The 11,613-nt window shown below is 35.7% G+C and overlaps 1 protein-coding gene across 6 annotated transcripts in view; it reads left to right on the top strand.

The window, feature by feature from the left end:
- Positions 1–913: 913 nt before the first annotated feature.
- The window catches only part of LOC121410774 (hepatocyte growth factor receptor-like), a 45,088-nt gene continuing 34,388 nt past the window's right edge, over positions 914–11,613 (top strand). Inside the window, exons 1-4 of one of the 6 annotated variants that reach the window (XM_041603073.1) lie at positions 914–1,245; positions 4,968–5,881; positions 10,104–10,435; positions 10,667–10,855. In XM_041603073.1, the coding sequence (XP_041459007.1) occupies positions 5,035–5,881; positions 10,104–10,435; positions 10,667–10,855 (1,368 nt within the window). In that variant the 5' untranslated portion in view covers positions 914–1,245; positions 4,968–5,034. Of the gene's footprint in view, positions 1,246–4,293; positions 4,657–4,967; positions 5,882–10,103; positions 10,436–10,666; positions 10,856–11,613 lie in introns of those variants that run through there. The other 5 variants (XM_041603076.1, XM_041603075.1, XM_041603071.1 and 2 more) reach the window with 5 other exon arrangements.

Genomic DNA, 11,613 nt, shown 5'->3' with positions numbered 1-11,613 from the left:
AAGTCGGTGACAATTTAGCCAAATAGGTTCCCCCTTATTCCAAAAGCTCACTTAATTGCAAAGGGAGTTCGGTCCATTTTTCATCAAATTTGATTTAGTATGTCTCAATTATAGATTTTTAGCTTTATAAGATATGATACCAAATAAAAGTTGAAATTCCCATTAAAAAGTGAACTAAAATGACAAAGAAAAATCCTTTAAAAAAAAGGGTTATGTCCATTTCAGTTTAGTTGCAAAAGGGTTTTTGGGAATATCTTTAAGAACTTGGACAGGTAGATTTTTTTTATACCCAATTATGTTCTCATGGTACATGAAAATTCAGTTTTGCATGAGAATATTGCACTATGGGAGAATTAAAAAAGATGATTTTCTTGGAGTGGACCTATATAACCCCTTTAGTGGCTTTTGCAACCAAACTCGATCTTCTGAAAAACTCATTTGTCAAGAGGGGTTAGGTCCATTGATAATTAAAAAAATATATATAGACAAAAAAATTGAAGACAGGTAGATTTCTTTTATACCCAATTTTATGTTCACATGATCACAGGGTAGTACATCATGACAATTTAGTTTCTCATAAGAATATTGCAATAAGTAAGAATAAAAAAACATGGTTTTTCTCGGATTCCAAAGTGGACCTATAATCCTTTCGCAATTAAAAAGTTAAGCTCTTATTATATATATGATGTCGAGAAAAATCCCAGATAGAAATAAAGCAGCTACCCCCCCCCCCCGCCCCCCCATCCTTCCATTTCAATAAGCGGAAAATATATAATTCTATCAATTGATCTTCTTCGTAATACAATAGGCCTATTTTTTTTTATATTTTTTAAAAAATAGTTTCGATCATACGCGGCGCGCGCGCGGGGTACGATTTAACAAGATAATAATGGGAATGGGATTTCCGGAAAATTCTCAAATGCGGGACCGTACCGGTATGTGATCTCAACTTAAATTGAGATGGACGAAGAGTAAGCAAGGTCACGTTTGTTTTTATTAAATGCCAATGCAGAGTACCGCTTTATTAAATGATTAATCATCAAGTCTTTGGAAGAAACCGAAATGCTGAGAGAACAGAATTGATGACTACCTTGTAACACGTTGTGATATAGGAGCCGCGAGTGAAAGTCAAACGGGCCGGCGATAATTGGGATGGATCGATCGCGGGGAGAGACAAGAGCCTGGCTTCAAGAGCGGTTATCCTAGGCCGCTGATCTCTCCATATCGTGGGCGTGTCGCAAAATCGTAAGTTGGACTGAAAATGAGAGAATGGGGTGCATATAATTTCATACGAAGATAATTTCAAATCATCGGCCTCGGTGTTCACAATTGACCACAAATTCTGAGTAGACATCCTGATAGGCCTGAGAAATGATATACCAGTATGCTAAGAAAACAGTCAAGGACTTCAAGTTCAAGGAGCTCCTTGGTCTGTCAAAACAAATTGGGGTAGGCCCTATGAGAAAATTGTAGGACCTACTAACTTAGTACTATTAGTATTATCATGAGACAATTCTCTGTAAATATATATGGAAAATGAGAAAAAAATGATCAAAATACTTAAATAAAAACACCAAGCCTGTAGATATTTAGTAATTTATAAACCAAAACTAAATGAATATTTTTTTTAAGTGAAAACTTTATTAAAGGACAAGTCCACCCCAATAAAAAATTTATTTGAATAAAAAGAGAAAAATTCAACAAGCATAACACTGAAAATTTCATCAAAATCGGATATAAAATAAGAAAGTTATGGCATTTTAAAGTTTCGCTTATTTTCAACAAAATAGTTATATGAACGAGCCAGTTACATCCAAATGAGAGAGTTGATGACATCACTCACTATTTCTTTTGTATTTTATTATATGAAATATGAAATATTTTCATTTTCTCATCATTGTCATGTGAAATGAAGTTTCATTCCTCCCTGAACACGTGGAATTCCATTATTTTAACATTTTGTGCTTCAGGCATTGAGGTCCTAATCATCAAATTCGTAAAAATTGAAATATTGTATAATTCAAACAATAAAAAACAAAAGAAATAGTGAGTGAGTGACGTCATCAACTCTCTCATTTGGATGTGACTGGCTCGTTCATATAACTATTTTGTTGAAAATAAGCGAAACTTTGAAATGTCATAACTTTCTTATTTTACATCCGATTTTGATGAAATTTTCAGCATTGTGCTTGTCTGATTTTTCTCTATTGATTTAAATCAACATTTTTCTGAGGTGGACTTGACCTTTAAGCTTTTATAAATCTGAAATTGAAAAGTGAAATAGGGTATAAAAACCGGTTTATAAAATAAGCAGAAACTTTAGCTATTAAAGGTTTGTACAGATTAGCTATTAAAGGTTTGTACAATTAAAAACAGTAGAAAAAACTGCACTTATGTAGAAGTGAGCACTGAAAACAATTTGTCAATAAGTTTGAGTTTATCTTATTGGCTTTATAAAGGTTAAGAGTGCTTTGGGTGATTGCATGTATGGTTACTGTGGTTTCATAACACCTCAGCATTTGACTTGATATACATGTAGGTGTTTCTGTTGTTTTGTTTTTGTTTCATCATATTATTTGAACTTATCTTGCAGGGTTGTGATTATTTTTTAATCCTTTTGAAATGTATTTCAAAACAAAGTGTTTTATGGAACCACCTCTTGGTGACATGTTACATAAAAGTTATTATGGTTCATGAAAATATAGGCTAATTGTAAATTTTGTAAGTTTTTCCCTTTACAATTACAATATAAATGCTTTCTTTAAGCTAATATCCTACCACACCCACTGTTTGCATGTTTTGTTTTTCCTCAATACATCAAGAGCACTTTGAAAATGAAATAGGAAATCTATATAACATGTACCAGACAGGATGGGTGTGGGGTGAATGTGTCTCCTTTTTTTTTCTTTTAATACATGTTCAATTTTACAATTCACAGTTTCCTGATTTTGTTTTATGGTCGAAAACTGTGCTTAATTTCACTATTAATATCATTTTTTTTATCATGTAAAGAAAGAAAATGCTGATGTCATTATATATTTAACTTTACTTTAATACAACGGTGCTTACACTGTAGGAGCATGCCTGTTGATTGATCAATAGAAATATACTGTATGCTCCATATTACACTATCAGTTTCATTTCAAGAAGTTGCTTGTGGCAAGTAGTTGCATAGTGGCAAAAGAAAATACAGTATTCAAATACATGTACATGTACACAAAAGCAATATTCTTCCTGTTATTATCATACTTGCTGATTAAAAGAATTTACAGAAGGTGGTGATGCCATATTTTCTGGTACCCGTTAGACACAGTTTCAAGAACTTGTTACCAGTTGCTCAAATTGAAAAGGAGAATTTCCTTAGATCAAGCATTGCATACTGCTTCTGAAGTATCTATGAATGGCCTCTTATCGTCCCTTCCTTACTGCATACAAGCAGATGAATTCTAGAGTCATACATTACCAAGAATAAACATGTAAACATCAATCATATCTCCTCTTACATCTGTGAAGAAGAGATGGTAGTTTCAAATGTTGCAGTTGCTCTAGATAAGTTTCTCAATTATGAGATTAGCTTCATTGCTCTCTGTTACACACTCTCTTCCAGGAGGGACAGTCTATGTATTGCTGTACACACGCTAGCCAAATTATTTCCAAACACCCCCTAAACAAGTTTTTTGCTTGCTTTATTTACACATTTTGGCCCCTATTTAAATACCGGTAGTTATCGCCAGAATATGACCCCGGGAAAAGAGCTTGGGGGAAAAAAACCCTTAAACACATTTGGCTACTCATAAAAAAAGCTTTGGAAAAAAAACATACCCCAAATACGTTTGACCCTGCGATTGACCATTGAGCACAGAATGGCCAAATTTTGATATCGGTCTTATTAGCAGGGTTGGATATAGCTTTTTGCTAAGAGGGGGGTTTGACAATTATGATGAGCTGTGACGTAATGCATTCTAGTTTTCTACCCCCTAATCTCACCCCCCATGCAGTTTCTCTAGAGGAGTGAAGAAACTGTAGAAAATAAGAGTTTGGAATTACAAACTCTGGGAAATAACAGGGTAGATAGAGATACATAACAAAAAGTTCAGTGGCCAAAGATAAAGGCATGCTAGTCTGAGCAAATTCAGCGGAAGAGAAATAGGATTAAACAAACTATTGAATACAAAAAGAAAAGTGGGAAAGACCCAAAATAATAGTGAAAGTTAAATGGATCAGCAGAAAGTTGACAGTATGAACTTTCAAAACTTCAATGCAGATAGAGTAAAATTGGGGTATACAAGTATTCAGGTTTTTTTTTCTGAAGTAGGAAGCTGGTAGCTAGCAGGAAACTGTGCTGCTCAAATCCTTCCTGACTTTTTTTATTGAGGAAGAACCATCGCTAGAGAAATGCAGAAGTACTGAATGAAAGATTGTGTGGATATTTGTGTGTATGTGTATTTAAATTGGTTCAACAATTTGAAAGTCAGAGCATGCAGCAAGACTGAAAAAGAAAGAGACAGAGATTTATACATAAGTTCAACCTTGTATTGGGGTGTCACATAAGCTACATCCTGAAGTGATCACTTTGGCAATATACATGTACGTCTCAGGGAGCTGATGACTGGTGTCGTAAGTGAAATCAAGTGGGTGGATCATTATGAAAGTTGTGTAAGGAAGATCTTTCACTGTGAAAGAGGTGTTTTAATGTGGATTTAATCTTGCTCATATTTTTTAGATTTTCAGCTATTTATGCGAAAGACATATATGGAGGTTCTTTTTCCAGTTTTCTTTCATTTATTTTACTGTCATGTAGGCTACATGTATGTTTCTTCAAGACTTATGTCAGTGATCTATATTTTTGCAAATTGATGCCCTTTCAGTCTATTGAGACAAATCAAAATGCTGGATGATCACCATGCTGAAAAGTTGCTGATTTTATTTAATACTTCCTATTTATTACTTTCCCACTTTTTTGACAGCATTGCTCTACAGATCACCCATAATTCGTGAGGATCATCTGGCTCCAAATGTTCGATCCTGATAGCAATGGCAGCCCTTCTTAGATCTCACTTGCAAGTGTTCTACTTCCTTTATATCACCCTCTTCTCTGTACTCAGTTTGACAACTTGTCATGTCAGCCTCAACAATGTTACAACATTTGAACCTAATCTACCGCTTCAGCATATGATTTTGAACAAAGAAACCGGAGATGTTTATTTAGGAGGGATCAATTACATTTACCACCTGACCTCTAACCTTTCTTTAAAGGCAGAGCAGAGCTCTCTCACAGCAGACATCACTAACTTCTGTCCTGCTGGAGGCTCTGGATGTATCCTTCCTCCAGATTGGGAGGAAAATGAAAATAAAGTGCTGTTGATCGATGAGGAAAATGATTTCTTAATTGCATGTGGAAGCGCTTTCAATGGAACTTGTGTGCTTCATCATCTCAACTCCATCACGACTGTCCAATCTCGTGTACATGATCCGGTTCACCATGAGGAATCCTCACTGGGGATTGGTGACTCTGTAGTTGCGTTTTATGGACCATCTGTTGTCAACACAAATGGAGAAGAATCCATGAGTACTGCTCTGTTTGTTGGGGCAAGCTTTAATCCTCTATTCAACAACACACTTATCCGCCAACATGCCATTTCTACTAAGTCTTTACTGCAAAGGAACAGTCGCTGGACTTTTGACTTGGCCTATCAAGATTTGTCATTTGGGCGTTTCACTTACATAGACGTAAAGGACACATATACTCATAACTATCCAATAAAGTATATCAATGGATTTGAGCATGATGGATTCAGCTACTTTACCACTGTTCAGAAAGAAGATGTTGATTCTGAATACTATCATTCTCGGGTTGTTCGAATTTGCAACCATGATGATGGTAGGTATACAGTAGACTCTATATCAAATATTTCATTGAAACTGAAAGTGTGAGTGGTTGGTCAGTTTTGGCACAATGATTTTATGAATCATGATTTGTTTGAAGGAACTCAACTGGCATTGGCATTTAAAGAGTACCATACCATGATGAAAATGTACGCCAATATGTTTATTGGGACCTGAAATATGGCTAAGTTGCTCTGCAGTAGCATAATGATGGCTTCTGGAGGCATGTACCCTGGGAACCACTTTCAGTTGGGTGGGAAAAAGAGAACTTTTAGGTGAAAAAATAACAAACACAGGAAAAAAGGCATGAAAAAGCAAGAGAACAGCCAAGAACAAAGTATGAAAGAACAATAAAATTTTCCCTTGTAAACTGAGATTCAATTTGCACTTTTCAATACAGTTCTATTTTGCCTATTTGCTGAACTTATTTTTTATTTCAAGCTGTTGCAAACATTCATGCTTGCCTTAAAAAATATTGGTTCTCAAGAGGGCGCTTGCAATTTTTTATGCGATGTATTGATTTATTGTATTACAACTCAATGACTATCAATTAATGGGTAGAACTGAGACTGCCAGACTGGAGAATTTCACATCTAATGAAGATAGACAATTAATACATTGACATGTTTGTTTGACTTGACATAACAAATAATGCATACAAGTTGTGTACTTTGTTTCAACTCAATAATCATTGATTTACTTATTCGTCTGAAAAAAAGTTGACATAAATTAATGAAGAGAAATCTTTGAAAAGGACAAATATCAAGTCACCATCTAAAGCCCTAAATCTACTTTCTCTAATAAGCCCATGATGTAAATTCCATTTCTCATAGTTTTTGCTTTTCATTCACCAAGACAGTTATTCTGACATCATATGCAGACAGGATAAAAGGTAAAAAGATTAAAAATGAAGTGGGAAAATTGCAAAAGCCAGTATTTTATAATTTTGTCTCGCCTGCATAGCAGAGCGAGACTATACATGCAAGTGCCGCTTTTGCGATGGCGTGTCGTCAACATCACATCTTAAACAAAGGTTAAGTTTTTTTGAAATATCATCATAACTCAAATAGTATATGGGCCTAGTTCGTGAAACTTGGACAGAAGGGGCCTAGTTTATGAAAGTTGGACAGAAGGGTTACCAAGTATTGGTATTACTAAACATCCTGCTGGCATTTCAGGTCACATGACCAAGGTCAAATGTCAATTAGGGTCAATGAACTTCGACCATGTGGGGGAATCAACATCAAAATCTTAACTGAAGGTTAGGTTTTTGAAATGTCATCAAAGCTTAGAAAGTGTATGGACCTAGTTCATTAAACTAGTACATAAGGGTCATCAAGTATTAGTGAACATTCTGCCTGAGTTTCAGGTCACATGACCAAGTCAAACGTCATTTAGGGTCAATGAACTTTGGCCATGTTGGGGGTATTTGTTGATTTCCATCATAAATTTGATAGTTAATTGGATCTGGTTCATGAAACTTGGACACAAGAGTAGTAAAGTATCACTGAACATCCTTAATGAGTCTCAGGTCACATGACCAAGATCAAAGGTCATTTAGGTCAATGAACTTAGATTATATTGGGGAATCAAAACAAAATCTCAACCAAGGTTAAATTTTGTAAATGTCATAACTCTGAAAGTATATGGATCTAGTTAATGAAACTTGGACATATGAGTAATCAAGCATCAGTCAACATCCTGCACAAATTTCAGGTCACATGGCCAAGGTTAATGATCTTTAGCTGTGTTGGCCTGTTGGGGATATTTGTTGAATTACCTTCAAAGTTTAAGGATCTAGTTCATGAAATGTGGACATAAGGGTAATCAAGTATCACTGATCATCTTGAACAAGTCTTCGGTCACACGATCAAGGTCAAATGTCATTTAGGATCATTGAACATTTTGCAGTATTTCATCATCATATGAATGGTGTTTTTTGTGAATGATTATAGTCATTTTCAAAGTCAGCACTGCTGCTTTGTATGACACCTAGATAGATCCTTGTGATTTGATTGGTTGTTTGATATTGTTCATTCAGCCCTTTTTACAATGACGTTATCAACTGTGCAATTTTGGATCCATACGATTTTGTCCATTGCACTCACGCACCGAGACTCCAGCTCATGCACCAGCCAGCAGTGCGCATGTTGTAATGATGTAACAATCAACAGACCAAACTCAAAATTCATGAATTTCATATGAAAAAAAATCATTTTTAAGATGTCATGTAAACCAAATAATGATTTTTTTTTCATTCGTGCGATGGACAGAATACTTAATTCGGTGATAGATGAAATAATGATCCATAAAACTTGGCTATGCCTTGTTGAATGGATCATTTCATCTTTTACCTCATTAAGAATTCTATCCATTGCTCTCACATTCATTATATCGAATCGCATAATACAGGCGAGACTGCCGGAGGTGCGTGACTTGTTTTATATTAAAGCCCTGATCATGTCACCACCCAAAAGACTTGATCAGGGCTTAGATCTGATCATTTGCATTACTTTGTTTAACTTCCCTTGTATAGCTTGGATTACAGGTGCATGTTACAATTTATCCCGGGGGAGTCGTGTTCGGATTAATGGACCCTTTTTCGTTTTTGGATTAACAAACATCGAGGTATAGGCAATATATGTGCTCTGGAATTAGGAACCTTTGGAATAAGGAATCTTTGGAATTGTAAGCGTATGATACTAGTATAGATCCCAGGAATTCTATTGCTTTTGAGGTCAGACAGTCAAAGGTGAAGTTGCCACCTTCAACTTTTCTCGCTTGACCTTAAACTCCATTTTCCATGTTTCAGGCGGGCTTAGTATGTGCTCACCTTAGCGACACTCTTGTTTTAGTCTGTAGTTGAGTAGTTGACAAAATAATTTCTAATTTTATCTCCCTCATAAATGTCCAAAAGCCTAGTTTAATATACCCTCAACTTTTTAGTGCAAGCTGTATAGCTTATTCATGAATCAAAGGGATTTAATGCAAATCTCACATCGGAAAATTGTTCTCATCATGCTCACTGTATTATATTTTTCCATTAGCATTTTTTATCAGCCTTGAAATGCTTGTGTGCTAAAATCAGGGTCATAATATCCAATGTCCCATTGGAAGCACATTACGTACGCTCGTCCGTCCGTCTGTCCATTAATTTTTCCTTGTAAACGCGATAACTTCAGTTTGACTTAATCTAGGCTTATATAATGTGGTGTGTATGATACTAGCATAGATCCCAGGAAGCATACTGATTTTCAGGTCAAAGGGTCAAAGGTCACAGTGACATTTTTTTCATCTTACCCCTCTGCAGTCCTTGTAAACGCAATAACTTCAGTTTAACTTAAAGGACAAGTCCACCTCAACAAAAGCTTGATTTGAATTAAAAGAGAAAAATTCAGCAAGCATAACACTGAAAATTTCATCAAAATCGGATGTAAAATAAGAAAGTTATGACATTTCAAAGTTTCGTTTCATTTCACAAAAACAGTTATATGAACGAGCCAGCTACATCCAAATGAGAGAGTCGATGATGTCATTCACTCACTATTTCTTTTGTTTTTTATTGTTTGAAATATAAAATATTTTGATTTTCTCGTCATTGTCATGTGAAATAAAGTTTCATTCCTCCCTGAACATGTGGAATTCCATTATTTTAACATTTTGTGCTTCAGGCAAGGAGGTCCCAATTGTCAAATTTGTAGAAATTGAAATATTTTATAATTCAAATAATAAAAAACAAAAGAAATTGTGAGTGAGTGACATCATCAACTCTCTCATTTGGATGTATCTGGCTCGTTCATGTAACTATTTTGTTAAAAATAAGCGAAACTTTGAAATGTCATAACTTTCTTATTTTACCTCCGATTTTGGTGAAATCTTCAGCATTGTGCTTGTCTGATTTTTCTCTATTGATTAAAATCAACATTTTTCTGCGGTGGACTTGACCTTTAACCTAGGCTCCTATAATTTGGTTTGTATGATACTAGAATGGATCCCAGGAGCCTTTTTGATTTTGATGTCAAAGGTTAAGTTGCCACCTTTTACTTTTCTTGCTTGACCAATAACTCCATTTCCCGCATTACAGGTGGGCGTATTATGTGCTAGCCCTAGCGACACTATTGTTTTTGTAGGGGCAAAAATATTCTCATCTTGGACCCTACATCACCTATATAGCATAGTTTGTAGAAATTACCCACTGAATGTTTTCTATATTCCAGCTTACTATTCTTACACTGAGATACCACTGGAGTGCAACAGCTATGCTAGTGGCCGTACCTACAACCTGCTTCAGGCGGCTCATGTTGGAACCGTAGGTTCAGATCTGGCCAGAGAACTCAACTTTAAGACTGGGAAAAAGGCTTTGTTTGGCCTATTTGCAGAAAGCTCCCCAGATGCACCCGATCAACCGACTGGCAATATGGCCTTGTGTATCTTCACTTTGAAAAAGATCATAAGAAAAGTCACTCGAGGTGTACAGGACTGTTTCTATGGGTTTGGCTCCCAAGGTTTGAGGCACTTCTCAGACAATCTTATGTGCAGTTTTGCAACAGTAAGTTTATGTTTTGTACAAAGGCACACTCATGCTTGTAATCTTGTGGATGATCTTGGTAGAGAAAGAAAAGCAAACTTCTAGTTAATTATTAAATGAATAAAGATGAAGGGATGGATTGAGATATTGTCTAGAAATTTATTGTGATGAGTCTTATAATGCATTACAATACATATGAATGGCTAATGCTATAGATCCTACTTTCATGATCTCTTTTCAATTTTATCCCAGTTTCGTTCTGTTGATAATTCTTTTTGTGGGACTGGTGATCTGCATCCCATCCAAGCGCAGAACACACTGAATGCGTATGATTATCTTAATGGAGGTGGTCATGGCCGTCACTATACCTCAATATCAACTCTTACCATGGGCAGAGATACAGTAGCTGTCATGGGCACCAGGTCTGGCCGCATTCATAAGGTAATACCAATTAAAAATGTGTAATAATGTTGATCATATAAATAGTAACAATGATTATAGGCAACCAGGCATGGCAAACCTATGAAAAGTCACCAAGAAATTAATTATTAGTTAAAGGGAAATACATTGGTTTTCAACAAGAAGATTAACAGATTGCAACATAATCCAAAAATTACAAATGATGGGTCTAAATAAAGCAGTCAAAACAGCTGTATAGCTTTGTGTTTATACATCCATTTGTTACAGTTAAATTATAGAAAAAAAATTGTCTTTTTTTGAAAGCAATACTAAAAACTGAGATTTGACTATTATGACCAAAACCACTATTCATGTCCTACTGATAATATCACAGTGCGACTTGTTGTGGGCTTTTGCCATGCCTAGACACCTTACAGATCATGGTGGTGGTGGTGATGGTGGTGATGGTGATGATGATGATGATGATGATGATGATGATGATGGTGGTGGTGGTGATGATGGTGGTGGTGGTGATGTTGGTGATGATGATGATGATAATGGCAGTGGTGATGATGATGATGGTGGTGGTGGTGATGATGATGATGATGATGTTGGTGATGATGATGGTGATGATGATGATGATGATGGTGGCGGTGGTTGTGGGTTGTGGTGGTGATGGTGGTGATGGTGATGATAATGATGATGATGATGATATTATAATGATAATGAGGTGTCAGCACTCTAAAAGAAGCATGATCTTTCACAGGCCTAGAATCTTAATTGCATGTACTATATAAACT

Source organism: Lytechinus variegatus, chromosome 3, assembly GCF_018143015.1.
Source record: "Lytechinus variegatus isolate NC3 chromosome 3, Lvar_3.0, whole genome shotgun sequence".
Classification (NCBI taxonomy): domain Eukaryota; kingdom Metazoa; phylum Echinodermata; class Echinoidea; order Temnopleuroida; family Toxopneustidae; genus Lytechinus; species Lytechinus variegatus.
The sequence above is the reverse complement of the archived record's forward strand: the minus strand, read 5'-3'. Positions and strand labels throughout refer to the sequence as shown.